This window comes from Haliaeetus leucocephalus, unplaced genomic scaffold (genome assembly GCF_000737465.1).
Source record: "Haliaeetus leucocephalus isolate CR32 unplaced genomic scaffold, Haliaeetus_leucocephalus-4.0 Scaffold156, whole genome shotgun sequence".
In the NCBI taxonomy this organism is placed as follows: domain Eukaryota; kingdom Metazoa; phylum Chordata; class Aves; order Accipitriformes; family Accipitridae; genus Haliaeetus; species Haliaeetus leucocephalus.
Window position 1 is genome coordinate 1,735,390 of NW_010972592.1, and position 16,585 is coordinate 1,751,974.

A 16,585-nucleotide genomic window follows, 5' to 3' on the forward strand; every position below is an offset into this window, starting at 1 on the left:
TGGGCGCGCGGCGGCGCCAGCTCGGCAAAGGCCGGCTGGGCAGGCCCCGCCCCCGGCCCCGCCCGCCGCCGCGGGGCGGGGACGGGCTTCGTCACTTCCGGCGGGAGAAGCTATAAAGGCGTCGCTTGCGGTGAGGGGCGGCGGTCGCTCCCTCATGGCCGCCGGTCGGTCGGAGGCCCGGGCCGCTCTGCAGCCACGGCCCGAAGTCCGCCGGGAGGAGGCGGTGAGGTTGGAGCTCGGACGGGAGGTGGCTAGCGGGTGGTGCGCAGGGCTCTCCCGGCTGGCGGGGGCGCTCGGTGAAGCCCCGGGGGAAGCGCCCCGGAGGGGTGCTCGGTGGAGGCTGCCCTGCCTCTCAGAGTGCCGCTGGCCTCGGTGGGGCAGGGTGCCGGTGCTTCTCCTCTCGCAGCTGCTCCGGTGATTAGGCAGAGCCTTCCCGGGAGCTTTGTAGGAGTTAACTGTAAAAACTCTGGAGCTAGATGTCCGGCAGCAGCCGTAGAGATCGCTTCAGTCCCTTTTCTATGTATAAAGATACAAACAAATCCAATAGTGCGACGTATACCGACACACTGGAGTACTGTGGTTTAAACCATCTGTTCTCATAGGGTGTTACTCTTTACGCTCCTCGCAAACACGCAGATTTTGCAGTGGGTCAAACTAGTCTTGGAATGAATTACAAAAGTGCTGTGTCAGCAGTTTTTCAGAGGAGACAGACTCAAGTTCACATTGTTGCAAGGACAATGCAGTGTCACTATGCCTCCCCCCCCCAGTCTATTTTATAGATTGTACTATAGCACCTAATGTGCTAGTAGAGAAATTCTAAAATGCTTGATTGGTGGACCGGCGCTGTTTTGTACAGAGGGCGTAGTGGTATAGCCAGAGCATGACTGCACCTTACATGCTGGCTTTTGTCCTTGGTTCCTGCTGCTGCAGTTTATTTGAAATTTCCTTAATATTCCCCTGTGTTAGCAGTTTCACAGTTCCTGTGAGCACAGAAAGTGGTTCCATCCGTAAGCATCTTTACACATCAGTAGAAGCTGGTATATGCCATGTGTTCTGCTCCCATTGAGGTAACTGTAAATGAGTGGAGAGATAAATTACAGCAGAATTAGAAAGGGGCTTATGCTGAGGAAATTTTTGAACATATATCAAGTTTCAGATGAAAATAAGGATATAGAGACATAGATGAAGATTACTAACAGTGGGTTCTGCTCTTGACTTTGTATTTCAATGATTACATGGAAAGACATATTAGGGCAGGCTTTGTGTTGTCTAAGTCGTTCTATGTTTTATCTTAATGTGTTTTGCAAATGCACATGCAGATTTTAATGTGAATAATGAATCCTGCAGAAGATAGAGGTGAGAATTATGTATAATTGGGGCCATGAAATTAGATTAATCTTGTACTTGCTACATGGTTCAAACCAGTCACAATCAATATGTGCAATGATTAAACTTACAATGGGTCAAAATGTGAAGGAGGCTCTAATTAAAGCAGGCTGAATCTGTCTTGTGTGCTCTTACTAGTCATGCGCTTGAGGAAGGAGAAGAAAGGTAGGCTACAGATGAAAGGATTAGAAGCATGCACTGTTCCTATATATGGAGCTTTAATCCAGTGTCATGATAGCATTATGGACTGGCTGATGATAGAATGAGGTAAGTTATAATCTTGCTAATTTATCTGTAAATGTTATGATAAGCTGACCTCACTAAGGGAAGAGCTGCCTTAGATCCTTTTCTGTGTGTGCACACGGAGAGACTGGGAACATTTTAGCAAGAGTTGCCTTGTTCGTATCTTTTGGTGTCCAGGATGTTCCTGCTTGCTGGAAATAGAGCCAGCCTTAAGCCAGTGAAGTCATATTGGTATTACCCTACTGTGAGGAAAGGATCTGTCAAGGGACTTTAAGTAAATTAGAGTTGTTAAATACCTTGTGTGATGAAAGGAGAAAGAAGTAACTTGAACACACTGTTGAAAATTGAATTTTGAAATTTTCTTCTGTATGGAAAACATAGCTTTTTGTATCTTGAAGTTCAGTGCTAGCTTAAACATGGTTTGAGTGGACCAAGAGTGTAGTTATTCGGAGGACTTAATCTTGTGGGAAGGGAGGAAGTGAGAACGGGTGCAGTGCAACTTGCAGTCTACTTTGCCATTCATAGTGTCAGTAGAGTGAGGAGAAAAAAGACCATGCTGGAAGAGCTTAGCCATTCAGTCTTTATGTAAGCAAGCAGCCAAGTTCAGGCACCCTCACTGACACCACAAGACTGAGAACCCGACATATGCCACTCTTCTGTCCACGCAGAACAGAAAGAAAAGCACAACTATGTGTTGTCCATTGTTGTCCATGGCATGCCTCAGTATGTGTCACATTGTTAGGGAAAGGGAGGCCCTAAGACTCTTTAATTTGTGAGGGACTTGGGTCACAAAATCTGAAGAAAACAAAGTATATAGGGGCTTCACTGGTGCAAGATAGTCCAGGCTCCTGAATTCAGCCTGAAGAGACCTCATCTGTTTTGGCTAGTTGCCAATTTTCGGTAGTCATATGTAATTTACTACTTGTTCTCTTTTGTGTTCAAGTGGACTGAACAGTTGAAGCCTGCTTTCCTAACCCCCACACCTATGGGAAAGCTGACTGAAACAGGCTCTCCAATTTTTTAGTTCATTTTGGGTGATCTTGTTCCCTGCTCTCTCCCCTACCCTAACACGCATATGTTCCACAGGAGGGGGAAGTGGTAGTGTCAGGTTCCTTAACTCTTGGGGCTGTTGGAAAGGCACCTGGACTTTGTTTCTCTCAAAATTTGGACCTGAAAAATTTCAAGTTCCAGCATTTCTGTTGTGCCCATGTATGACAAAGCGACGTAGGATGCCCAAAGCTTTCCAAGACTGAGGTCGCACAGACCCTGACAGAGGCATTTGAGATCATCAGAAAGGTGCTGGAAACTCCTCCCCCTGTTGCAGTTTCCTTGGGTTCTCCTCAGCTGAGTTGTCCTGAACCCCACTGTATTAATGCTTCACTGATCCTCAATGGATCCAATGATCCAGGAACCCCTATCTGAGATGTAAGAGGCCCAGCTGGCCTGTGTCCTGGCTCCTGTAAAACTCGGACAACCCAGCTCACCACCAATAGCAATCTTGGCCATCCCAAAACTGAGTGCAGATCAAAAAATTCAAAGATTCGCTTCTGAGAATCAAAACCGTCAACTTTATAATAAATGGGCTAATCCATCCAGGCAACTTCTTAGTCCGTTTGTATTTAATACAATAAACCCTTGTTGACTACATACAACAAGAAACATTGAGCAAGATCAGGTAAATGACTTAATGTGATTTTGGCCCTGAATATTATGATGATTTTTGGACTGTTGTGTTACGATTGGCAGTATATTAAGCACAATCGTGAAGAATGAATGCTCCCAAAGAACATGGAAAACAACTATCGAAGAAATGTGACTGTTTTGATGTTGTCTACTAAACACAGCAAAACAATCTGATCAAACATACCTAGAGATTCTGTATGTAATTTTGAAATTATTGAACACCATAATGTAAGAATTCAGTTCAGATTCTATAAAACAAAATTTCAAGCTCAGTTATCATCTTTCTTTGTTTTTCTCCAAGCTTGCTTTCTCAGCCTTCCAGGCCAAGTGAAGATGCCTTACTGCTTTAAGGCATAAGAGATTGTTTAACAGTGTTAGGAATACGACTGGCATAATAGTCATAATTTCTCAAAGTGGCAAGGACCCCAGCTGAATTCATGTGTTTCACTTCCTTGTTATACTGAAATGAATTTCCATGGATATCTGTTATCTTGCCTGCAAAAAAAAAAAAAAAAAAATTTCCAGCAAACAGGAGTTGAAGAGGTACTCTTATTTTATTAGTACAAGTGATATAACTAAAAAAAAAAGACAGTCTTTGGCTTACACATGCATGTCTTCAGATGTGAAATATCTTTGCTCCCAGTTTAAGTGCAAGTTTCTTATTGACTGAAATCAAAAAGCTAATGGTTCTATTTTCTTTCAGCAATACTTAAAACTCCTTGTGTTTCAGGAAAAGGAATACAACATCTCTCTCTTATGGATTAGTTAAAATGCTTCCCGAGTAGTTTTTACATTGGCCATTGACAAGAAGGAAAGAAAAATCCTCACTTCAAGTAAAAGCCAGGGTAAGTCTATACAACAAACTAACATAATACAGAAATACCCTAGCTGGTTTTAAGTGAGTTTCTAGAAGTCACTTGGCAAGAGCAACACAGATCTTTATGCAAGCTAATTTAACTACAAGATACCTACATAACAAGGAGGCTAAATACAGCACTGTGCTGCCCCAGATTGGTTGGGTTTTTGTGCCTGAGCTAACCTGTTTAAAGGTATCCCAGTTATCAACACTGGAGACTGCAGAGGAGTTAAAATAATGTCATTATGAAGCCTGTTACCCTTGCTTGACAGAATTTAGATCAAAACCCACGATTATAGCATATGGTGGTAAAAGGTCTATCAACCTTTCTGAACAGCAGAAAAAGTATAATAAATAATACTTCAAATTCTTGTCAGTGAGGCTTTTCATAACTTCTCTAACCCCTTACCCTCTAGAAAGGTGAAGTGGCTTATGTTGGCTGGAGACCGCCAATTTTACTAAATAACACGAATGACTCAATTTTGGAGTTTGTACATCTGAGAAACAACTGCATGATTTGGCCTATTTTTGTTGTTTAAAGAATCCAGTATCCACATATTACATAATATGTTACTAATAATAAACTACTATATCCAGTTAGTAGGACAGTGTGATTTTACTATGAAGTAGAAGTCAACAGAAAAAAAACATTTGTTTTGAAAATACTAAAATTAATATACCCAAAATGTTGGAATTTGGCTTCTTAAATTATTGACAGTTATTGACTATATTAATCCAGGGCAAAACAGATCATATCATGCTTTCCAGAGCATAATTTGATGCCCCTTTGGAGTTACTGTTGATTTCAAAGGGCTCAAAGCTCCTAGTGAATCGTGACTATATAAAAATACATACATACTGTCGTTTTTCTTTCCAAAGACATGTTTGGAAATTCTATTTTTCTATGAAAAGTATAAATAACTTTAAATTGATGCAGTTTCACTTATCCTGGAATTTTGAATGCTATTAGCTTACCTCCCACAGCATGCAGAATAGCTTCGGGTGCACATGTATCCCACTTCTTGCACCCAGGACTGGCAAATACATAAGCAGATGCCTTGCCTTCTATAAGTTGAATGACCTGTTATGAATAGTGAGTGGCAATCATTGCAAAGGATGTAGGCATTAAGAAATGGGTAAAAATAACACCAGGAAACAGGGATTAGATCAGTTTATTCTATGTACTTATGGTCAAAAAAGGAACATGAGCCATTTCCTTTCCAATATTACAAGAAATTGTATTAAGATTTAGAAAGCTATACTGTATTACCATTCTGCATGATCTATTTTTGATTGTTATAAATACAATATAGGATGAAAATCTGCTTTTAGTTTAAGAAGCAAGAATTCCCATCTTGTGCAAGTACTAAGAAAATAAAGTGGAAACTGTCTCCATATTGTCTTGGTGCCATTTTGGGCTGTGTTGGAGAAGAGATTGGAGGGTCTGTGTTTGACAACCATGACAAAACTAAGCTTTCAAAACTGCAGCAAATGAGTATTCCCTGTATGCAGAGAAGGTCTGCAAAGGTAATATCATTGTGTGCTTCTCCTATATTTATCCTTTGGTATGTGCTGCTAGATAGTGGGAACAAAAACTGTTAACGTGAACAGGAGGAAATATCTAATAATTATGATGAAATTGTATTCCCATTTAGTCATTCTGGTCTTGTAACTTTTTATTTTCTCCCCTAGAAACAGAATACTAGGGAGGATGGACCTCAGCCATGACCAGCATGGCCATTGTTACAAATGTACCTGTACCAAATTCTTGACTGTCTACCTCATAGCAGTCTGCTAGGAAGCGAACTTGTGCTGGGGAAGGAGGAGGAAGTCTCCTGTACATTCATGCAAGTAAGCAAATGATTTCTTTAAAGATTCTTTTTCTTTTTCCAAAGGTACCACCTCCCAATAAAAAACAAAAGATTTGGAGTTTTCATACCTTGTTTCCTGCTCCTCCAACTCTGATGACGCTGTCTGGGTTCAAGGCACTGATGCACTCATTTACCAGGGTACTGCTGTGAGAGCGGGTGGTAATGATGATGTGTTTCCCAGCAGGTGCTTCTGTGAGCTGAAATCCAAAGGCACCTATGCCCAGGACTCCCCAGATTGTCCTGCCCAACACAGCATCAGCTCCTGCCTATGAAAAAGGTACGCAGGTCCAGGTGATGGTTAATCATAGTGATCAGCATTTAAAGCACAAATGGAAAGGAGTACCTAGACATCTTTGCATATCAGGGAGTATAATGTTAATACTGGCTTATACATTCAAACAATGGCACTTAAAAAGAACTACTCTAGAGCCCGCAGTGAGAAATTGGCTCTTTCCCTCTAAGGCAGTGATGTCATTTACCCTTTTCTTATCTGTGACATTGTGCTGGTGCATTACATCCTGCCTCCAATGACTGACAATTCATATTTCTGTACTTCAGGCACAATCTGTAACTGAAAATATCTTGTCATTTTAAATATTTTGTCATACGTATCATATAAAACATACAGAATCAGCTGATGATATGCATTACATAAACTCAAGAGCTTTTTCTTTAAATTCTACTAAGTTTAATCAGGCTGCACCATGAGCTTTTTTCCCCCCTCACAGATAATACTGAAATAATCTCCAAACATGTAAGTGCCTGTACGTTGGCCATCCTGGACTTACACCTGAAACCTGGCCTGATATATTCTAACCCAGCTGTCAGTGACAGGTATGCCTAGTTTGTTTAGGGCTGCAGATTTATGGCAGTTACCACACATCACAAATGCATATATTGCATGGATTTACTAAAGAATTTCTAGCAGAGACTGCAAAACCACCTATCTGTGCTTGGTTTACAGTATGTACTTCATATGTACTGTAGTAATATCTACAGTATGTATGTAATATATACTGTATTAGTGTATTACACAAGCTTCAGGATTCAGTATGGTTGTTAGTAGGTCCCTGAGATTCAGTTCCTGGAAACCAACATTCAAAATTGTATATATTTAATAAAAACACCACCACCTTATATTACAACATTAACTCTATTACACACTGGTTTTCATTTGAAAGTGTGCTAACTAGAAATGGCTTAGAAGTGACAGTTAGAAATCACCTAATGCTTTTAAACAAATCAATGCATTTAATACCTCATAGTTGTAATATGGCTGGTTAATAACTCCTGCTATTGCTTTGCCTCCATAAGCAATTCCAATAAGAACCGTTACGTGGTCAAGGAGACCTGTACAGAAATAATATGAATGTAGTTATGCTTGAAAAAGAGAAAGTTTATATATAAAAAAATAAACCTTCAATAAAAGTCCACAAATTGATATGCAGGGTGGTATCTTAAAAATGCAGATACTAATCAGGTGTAATAGGTTGGCTGATAATTTTTTTTTGTCATTTAGCCTTGAGGTCTACCAAAAAAAAGCCCCAGTTAGAATTCTCTTAATATAACTATGTTAGAATTAACACATTATGAGAAAGAAATTTAAAGATACAACTAAATAGCAGTGTATGATGTCATTCTTCTATAATTGTGGTGTGAATTCTTTAAAGGTATTCAAAACTACCAATTTGTTGACAGTTGTACATCTCTTTCTGTGACAAGGGGGAAAAAATCTGCCTAAGAGATTTTACATTAATCAACTAAAAGATGCAGCAGGAGGCTGAAGTGAGGTTTCAGCATGTTGTTTGGAGGTTTTTGTTTGGGAATTGTTTTCCTTCATTTTAGGGTCTATTTCTATGGACATAAATTAGGCTTCGCTGAAAACAGTGTCTTCCCATAACTGAAGAATTATGATTTAGGGGAAGATGTTTTATTTTGAAAGGGCTACAAATACAGTTGTGATATTTGGGGTTTTTGAAGAGGAAGATGTAAATATAATTGAGCATATTCCTGTGCAAATGGGAGATTTAGTCCCTCAATTCAAAGTACATGCAAAATTGTAAGTTTGACTAAAACTTAAGACAACCTGACAGTAATCAAAGGCAGCCCTTTGCTCCCTGAAATGATAAAAACTGGTGGGTACTCAGTAGCCCATCAGGAATATTCAATACTGGTTAGAACTGAATGGAATGATTAAAAAATGCCATAGAACTCAAAGTACATAACATCAGCCTTATGAAACAACATTGTATGTAACTTCTATCATAAAACTATCTACATGTACATGCTACTTTATTACACTGCTATAATTAAAAAAAAAAAATTAAAAGAGAAGCCAACCTTCAGTGTACTCTTTGGTTCCATCCAAGGGATCAACCCATATTACAAGCTTTAAAAATAAAAGAATAAGGAAAATTAACAAATACAAATCATGTAAATTACCATGCAATTATATATTTTACTTTAGTGCTTTTATTTCCTTATGGCAGTAAGGAAATAAAGAGATTCAAATTTTTAACATTATGATATGACTGAAGCCTACAATAGTATTTTACACAAAAAAGCTTAAAAACTGACTGGAACTTCTTAGCAAATACCTTAATAGAGGTATGAAGGCTTAAACTGAATATGTAAATGATACTACTTTCTTATATCTGAAGTAAATTCCTTCCAAATTAATTTGAATCACAAGTTGTTAGAAGCAAATTTCCATTTCCCATTATTGCACACAAGGATATGCAGCATTTCCAGCTCTGGAGGTGTGATTCTCATGACTACATTTCAGTTTTCAAACCAAAAAGAAAAATTGGCCACGTTGAAATAACATTTTTTCTTAATACATTCTTAGCTAAAATCAGTAATACAGATAGTGTAAAATATGAAGACATACGTGTAACATTACCACATTACCTCTTCCTCTTTAATTCCTGTGTACTGAGCAGGACAAGTTCTCTTCAGTATTTCTTCACAGTGGCCATCTTCAATTAATTCCTCAGTTACCTCATCAGTGGTTAGTTCCTAACAAAAGGATTCTCAGAATTATTAGAAAAAGGTGTTGGACTCACCTCAATTTGCCTTAGAACTGTGGATTTGCTTGCAGCTTACTTGACAAAGGTAATGCAATGGAAAGATGAAATGGGATGGAAATACTTAAAAAAAAAACAACAAAACAAAAAAACAACAAAAAAACCCCAGATGATTTCCTAAAACCTGCCAAAGCAAATTCCACTGCAAGTTACAGATAGTTAAATTGTTAGTATGAAATAAACTAGGAACTTACTTCTTCTCCTATGATTGTCACCTTGGGAAACTTCCGTGCCAGGGAAGCACAAATGCTCATTTGTACCAATCGGTCAGCTTTGGTCTGCAAGTCATTGGCTCCTGTCTGTCAAGGGATGGATAGGAATTTGTGTATTTCAAAACAACAGCAACAACCCCCCTCCCAAACAGTACAATAGCCCATATGTCACTCTGAATATCTACCTTGTAATGAAAGAGAAGTCTAACTTGGTAAATCATCAATCTCACAAGTGATCTCGAGAGAGGCAGGCTAAAAACTGAAAGTAGAGATTTACCTATACACCCCAGAGCTAATATAGACTAGTATGATATTAGAACAGTATTTACTTGCTGTATTCTTCTCATGCAGTGGTGCAACTGTACTGAATATGCATTTGTGCAAATACTACACTATGTAGAGAATAAATTATTACAAGTATGAACCCAGATATAAAACAAGAAGAGGGAAAAGCAAAAATAAAGATGTTAACAGGAAAAAATAAGTATTTTAAGGCTCACTGGAGAGACGTGGCAAATTAGAAAAGAGGAGAAATATAGGGAAGGTGTTAGTAAAAAGTGATTTAAAGGTCCAATTAATCTAGCTTGTTGAAAACAAAATAATGGAAACAATTATGTTGTATAAACTTCTAAGTAGTGAATAGTTCCTTAGTCTACCAGAGAAAGACCAAGGAGGGCCAGAAGATAACCTGTGAAATTGAACTGGACAGTAACATCCATACATCTTTTTCCAGAAAAAATACTAGAGAGGAAACAGTGGATTTGTTGTCTCAAGATGACATGGAACAATGACTGAAAGCCTTCTCAAAAGATGCAGTGTAGCCAAACATATGTTGCCAGATGGGTTACGTTAATTTCTTCTTAAACATTAACAACCTGCTATGTAGTGGAAGTGGGTAATTTACTGATACTTTCTCACCTTAATCTTTGTGTGGAATCCATGAGTGGAGGAGCCCTTTAGGTCTGGAGACAGAATCCCCAGTAAGAAATACTTCTGTTAACACTGGAATTAAGCAAGCCAGTTCATCCAAAGATTTGCATCTTAGTTGAGTCAAACAAAAATTTTATTTTTATCTGCTTGTATCTTATTTGGTGACATGAAAATTGTTTTATCCAGCTACAGAAATTGGCCATAGGGATGGAATATTCCATTTAGAATCACGTTATGCATTAATTTTTGCATGCTTAAAACCTAGTCTGTCCCTTATCCAATTGCCTATTTTTATGAAACTTGATATTTTTCTTTGAAATTTCCCTCTCATCCCCTAATAAATTTGGTTGAATTTGGCACTGAGTTTAGACTCAGAAAGATCAAATTATTGCAGAGAATCTCCTTTGTTCCAGGACACCAACCTAATAAAACAGTATAAAGTAGTTCTTCAAAACAGTCATCAATAATGTAAGAATGGTTGGACAAAATGTCTACCTATCAATTGGGGTGGGGCGGGGGTGTGTGTAAAAATGCTACAAGGAGAAGCAATATAAATGGAGAGCTTAGAGTTGACTGGGGGAAAGAAAATTCTGGACATCAGGAGAGGAAAGGAAGGAGATAGCTAAAAATTCAACTGTCCTTGAACTATTTTTCCTCATCTGCATAAATGGATGGGAGGTCAATGTGTTGAGGGAAAAGGTGGAAAAATGTCTTCCTAGCTTTTCTAAAGCTTTCAGTAATGCCAGTTGGAATTGGTCTTGATGTCTGCTGATGGCTGAAAGAGGATGAATGATGAGGAGCAGCACTTTCTGTTCTTGTGCATCTCTTCCCTCCAGACCATAAAGCAGAGGCACATACTCTCTCTTGCTTTGTTCCTCTTTCTTGATCAGCCATCTTTGACAAGAAGCTTGCAGGAATTCTGAGATCACTAGTCCCTCAAACAGGAAGCTCTTCTGTTCGTCATTGTTTTCAATCTAATTTTGTGTGTTTATAGTATTCATTTTAAAAAAAAAGTTATGTATAACCAGTCTTATTTAGAACCAATATCACCTGTTACTTTTGTTATACTGTATTTACAATTATTTACTTAATTGTTTACAGAGCTTAAAATGTGTTCATTTGCTGGTTTACTTATATTAGAAAATGATTGAGCAATGCATTTCTGATTTACTGGGAAATAATACTAACACCTGTGCATTTTTTTGAAGTGAAACTGAATTAAACACATAAAAGCCAGCATTTAGTTTTAGTTAAAATTACCTTAACCTTGCTGGACTCTTAAAAAATAAGCTTAATGAAACTTGGGTTTTGCATTTAAAATTAACTGGTTAATCAAACAAAGTACAGACAGTGCTTCCTTTGTACCTCTGGATGCAAGTATTTTAAGGCTTTCTTGTAGCAAAACTGCATTAGTTTTTCCAAGAACCTAAAAGCAGGTTATGTGGGAGAGTATATTCTACTTAAATGTGCCTGAGAATCCTGCTATGTGTCTAAGTACCTTTGAAAACACAGATCATTACTTTCCAGGTTTTTTTAATTCTCTCTACCATACACCTGATTTTAATTGCTTAAGAAAAAAGGGAATAAGAAAAACTTGCAAATGTTTTCATAGTGGGGAATGTAACTGACCAAATGGGGAAAAAAATCTCTTTGCATCTACTGTCTGAACTGGCAGTAAAAGTCATAAAGGATCATGCTTTTCTTCACAACTGGCTGAAATGCTTACTATCAGAAAAATGTACATATCAGCAATTACTTCAATGTAAAGACCAAAAATAATATAGATACTTAATGCAGTCCATAATATTGTGACATACCTGTAAAGCCAGAATTAACTTCAAAAGTTAATTACACCTATTCTAGTACTGTAGTCAAAACAAAGATCCTGGATCATCAGTGCAGCTTTCTAACTCGCAGCAAATTATGAACTTCATGCAGATGATTGTAATTTCATTTCTGCTTTCTATTTAGAATTAAATTTGAAGCTCCAAATTTATTTTGAAAACTGTGATTTACAATAAAATCTAAGGTTCTTTTTTGTTTTAAGAAACTAAATACTGATTTATCCTAATCCAAAATTCATCAAGAGTACAGTACTTTAAACTGTACTACAGATCTTAGAACATAGGTATGGAAATTAATGGGAAAGATACATTACTATGAATTCTGACATGCTATCCAAAGCTTGTGTTTTGTGAGGGGAATCAGGACAAAATTATGGTGTGTGTTTCTTTTAAGAGTCTGAATATTCTTTAGAAATACTGGTGAAAAGACACTTCTCCAGTGCTCTTTTAATCCTTTAATAAGGAATATTGTATCAGAGAGGTGAGGACTGTATTTCCTTCCGCAGTTGCTGATCTTCAAAAATACCACTTTGACCTTATCTAACTCAGCATTAGCAAGAGAAGTTAAATTGGAACAAAGCAAAAGTAATACCTTCTCCACTATCGCCAGATCTCCTGCAGCCATTACATTCCTAACAATTGTTGCAGCTTTTTCTGCAACCGAATATGCAGAGGCGACCACACGCATGAGTAGAGCTGGAGAAGCCATACTGAATGCTGAAAAGAAACAAAAAGCAAACTTGTACATTTCTTTCTTCAAGAGAAGACAAGAAGGCAAATATATTACATAACATTCTAAACAGATTCAGTTTAGAATCACTACTGCCAGTGAGTAGTAATGAAGTGAGCTTTGACTTTTTTAAGAATACAATTAACAAACATATATATATAAAGCTATTTTAGACAAGCTTTTTGAAATATCCATGCTCTGTCTGACAGTGAACCTAGTAGTCCTCACTAAAATAAAAATCTGGCATTAAACAAGAACAACAGCAGCAGAAACTCTTCATAAAAGTTAAGAAAAAGTGTATTCTACATAGTACTCATTTTTGTACATTTTGAACATAAGTTCATTTTTTCAGAACTGAACCTATGGAGTTGGTTTGTGTCCAGACTCAAGTACAAGGCTACCAGACAGGATAACAAGAGCAACTTTACCTACTATTTTTGTTTAAATGTAAAGTAGGCTTTTGTAGATGGCCTAGTTGTGGACCCGAAATAGGCTAATAATATGCAGATACTGCAAACACTGCACTTGTATGTGAAAGTCTGTTCATCTAAATTTTATCATCCTTTCTGTATTTCTTTAACTTCTTTTGATTTCTTTAAAGAAATCTGTTACATCTTCCTTCCTCCCCTCAACACTGCATGTCCTGTCATTCTTCCTATTGCGTTGTCTCCTGTCTGTTTGGCAGCACACATCAGCACAATTCACTATGCCTTCAGTTCCCAAATGGAAGAATAACTATCACTTTTGCAAAAGGCTAGCAATCATCCATTCCTCCCAGCTTTTCTCTACCTCAGGAAAAAGAAGCATTGATAACTATACTGTATTTCTCAAAATGCAGAGCTAATTGCTTTTTATGTTTTCCTGACAGTTTTTTCTATCTGTGCAGATTACATGCTTTTGGGTTGGGCTCACATGTATGATACATTTCCAAGTAAACACCTGAGCACAGAGCTAGAAAAAAATACAGAGGAACTCATTGACAGCACATAGAAGATGATGTATTAGGCTTCCCTCATAATCAATATTTGCAGCAATTGCACCAGGTACTGTGTACGTGGCAATAGGTCGTTATACCGTATCTTTCCTTTCTTGCTTGAGAAATCTACTTGGTAAAGTACAATATAATGAGGTGATAAGGCTAGCTACTGTAGATTATATTGATGTGACCTCAAGTTCACATCTGTTTTGTGGCAAAGGCAAACAGCAATGTTAGAGGTATCAAAATCTGAAATTTAGCTGGTTTAAGAACCTTTTCAGCATTTTAGAAACACTGTACGCGTATCTCAAAAGTCAGAAGATCTCTGAAGCTAAAAGTGGAGTGATTGTGTAAGTACATTCAAAAAGCGCAGTTGCTACTGTTAATTATTATTTACTGCTTGTGGATGGGAGCAAAGTGCTCTGGAGTCCTGTAAAATAGCCAAGGTCCATACCCAAAGCACACGTGCGGGCTACGTTGGAGTGTTAACAATGGTTACAGAGGAAATTTTGGAAACACTACCTGTGGCAAAAAGCAGCTCTCAAACAACTGAAAGTTGTAGAGCAAATATGGGTCATAACACATAGGAAGACAGATACTGTTTTAAGTATATACCATCACGTGAAACAAGTTAACAGGAAGGAAAATTGAATGTAGTTCATTCCATACTGAAAATATCTGGAATATGAGCACTTTTGAGAGAGAGGGTAAAAAAATTAGCATATTAGATGGGAAATTTGGGTTAAAGAATTGAGCTCAGAAGATGATGATAATTAAGATTTTATGCTCAGCTTCTCATTCCTCATTTGATCTTTTACTGCACATTTTTTTTCCTGCTTCGTAAAATAAGGTTAAAACTCACTTGATTGTTTTAAAGGCTTGATTTATTAAATGTTTGCATAAAGTTTCAAAAGACTCAGAAAACAACACAGAAACACCATCTTATATTCTTGAAGCTTGACCCAGGGTGTTTCTTGGGCACGTTTTTCTTGGACATTCTTAAGGCAAACAAGTGTACTTTCTTTCTGTAGTGAACGTATACCTGACATCTCTAAGCAAACCTTAAAATCAAAATACTCTTATGAAAAACAAGATTTATTAGGAGAAACTGAAATGGGAGGTTCAACACCCCCTCCTCCCCAATATAGAATAACTAACTAATAACGTGCAAATTATGTTATTACCGCAAAAGGTGCCTTAAATTTTTGCAGGGCTGCATCCTCCCATGTGGCACGTTCTCTGGTGTGTTGGCCCTTTATGGTTAGGTAAGCGTGTGTGCTAATTGGCCCTAAGTTTCTCATCTCTATAACTTTTTGATCTAAAGTTAACTATTTTGTAAGTTTATAGCACATTCTTTCTGATGAGGGCAACGTCTAATGTATACTTCCACAATACATTTAAGAATATACTGCTTGCTTTGGACAAACAAGTTTGACTTACAAAACTGTACAGTTTACAAAGACTGCACAGCAACTATCCCTCAATTTCAATTTGCATATTATTTTCAGAACATACCTCATCCTCCAGAGACCATCCATCCTTTCTCCTAGCCTAGCAACCAAATTGTTGAATGGCCTCAACTTGCAAATCAGCCTGCTTTGATACCTACTGAAATAAATGAGTTCTCCAGTTCTTCTCACCCATTTTAACTTTGAAATATTTAAATATTACAGGATGGCTGCAATTACTTTATCACAACAAGTATGAAGGATCTGTTGATGTTGCTACCTCAGTGTCTCTTCTGCAAACACCCGCTTTTCAAATGTGTAACTTCACCCGATGAAAGGAGAAAATGGACATCACGCGCAGCGTGCCTTTAAATGCAAGCGCTAAACTATGACTTCTTCCTCTGCGCTCTCCACAGCCCAAGTGACCAGAGCTCCCTATTTCTTCACGATAAACTTCGGCTCGCATTTAGCGAAAGGTGAACTTTTCGTTCTGCGTAACGTAAGGCAACGGTATTTACCCCGCAGAAGCGGGCCAGGCCTGGGCGGGGGAACGGCTGCGTCCCGCTGCGGTTCACCTGCGGGCTTCCAGCGGGAAAGGGCTGCGCTGCCTCATTTCACCAACGTGCTTTGAGGCCTCCTGAGTTTGTATTAAAAAAACACAACCCAACCCCCCCCAGCCTGTTCCTGATTCTCTTGTAATTGGGACTCCCGGTGGTAAACTGCCCGCGGAGCAGTCCGGACCGGCCGGAGTTACCGCACACCGCGCTCTCCGTGCGTTGAGTTGAGCATCGTCGCGAACCGTCGGGGGTCGCCGCTGACCGGGAAAGCCGCGAACTCACCGTCCCCGGCCTCGCTCTTCCCTTGGCCTCGGCGCTCTCCCGTGCGCTCCGCCGCCGACCGACGTCCTCTCCGTCCTCGCCCTCTCCGCCCGTCGCCGCGCTCCCAGCTCGCCGGCAGCCCCTCCTGTCGGTCCCCGCGCCGAACGCTGAGGTGACCGAGGTTACCTGCCCGCCCCTGCGGCCTGCGCGCCGCCCGCTTCAGGAAGAACTCGTCCCCATCGCGTCAGGCCCTCGCCTTTACCAGAGCAGCTCGAAACGCCCCGAATCCTTCTGGCTCGCGGGCGGGCTGAAGCGCTCCCCCGGCCGCTCGGGAGGCCTCCGCGGCGGGGAGAAGAACGCGTTGCTGCGTGGCGTGTCCCCGCCCGCGGCCCGTCGCCGCGCCGCTCGCCGTAGCGCAGGCGGAAGCGCTTCCCCAGCGCGCGTCGCAGGGAGCCCGGGAGGATGATCGGGGCCTGGCGGGCGCCGCCGCTGGCCCGGGCCG

At 39.5% G+C, this 16,585-nt stretch overlaps 1 protein-coding gene and 1 long non-coding RNA gene across 5 annotated transcripts; one reads left to right on the forward strand and one right to left on the reverse strand.

Annotated features, from left to right (window-relative positions):
• Positions 1-3,396: 3,396 nt before the first annotated feature.
• On the reverse strand, positions 3,397-16,514 carry BPNT1 (3'(2'), 5'-bisphosphate nucleotidase 1). 4 transcript variants are annotated; one of them, XM_010562143.1, is made up of 9 exons: positions 16,105-16,514; positions 12,704-12,828; positions 9,320-9,424; positions 8,950-9,057; positions 8,380-8,428; positions 7,298-7,389; positions 6,108-6,305; positions 5,144-5,249; positions 3,397-3,807 (listed from the first exon to the last, which is right to left on the reverse strand). In XM_010562143.1, exons 2-9 carry the CDS (start codon positions 12,818-12,820, stop codon positions 3,659-3,661), a joined length of 924 nt encoding a protein of 307 aa, XP_010560445.1. In that variant the 5' UTR covers positions 12,821-12,828; positions 16,105-16,514; the 3' UTR covers positions 3,397-3,658. The 4 variants fall into 4 exon arrangements, with proteins under 4 accessions (XP_010560445.1, XP_010560446.1, XP_010560449.1 ...); XM_010562144.1 differs by lacking the exon at positions 16,105-16,514 and adding an exon at positions 16,065-16,091; XM_010562147.1 differs by lacking the exon at positions 16,105-16,514 and adding an exon at positions 10,256-10,299 and having other exon boundaries at positions 12,704-12,765.
• LOC104828468 lies at positions 5,511-6,310 on the forward strand. The gene is made up of 3 exons (XR_774019.1): positions 5,511-5,733; positions 5,861-6,019; positions 6,221-6,310. It is a non-coding gene; the product is annotated as an uncharacterized LOC104828468 (long non-coding RNA).
• Positions 16,515-16,585: the final 71 nt, after the last annotated feature.

Bases quoted from the DNA above. Each gene is read 5' to 3' on its own strand.
- BPNT1 (XM_010562143.1), bottom strand. From the start codon at position 12,820: ATGGCTTCTCCAGCTCTACTCATGCGTGTGGTCGCCTCTGCATATTCG. The intron at 6,306-7,297 runs GTATTAAATGCA...CCTTTTTCATAG, and splicing joins AGCCATATTACAACTATGAG to GCAGGAGCTGATGCTGTGTT. The intron at 5,250-6,107 runs GTATGAAAACTC...TATTCATAACAG, and splicing joins TTGGAGGAGCAGGAAACAAG to GTCATTCAACTTATAGAAGG.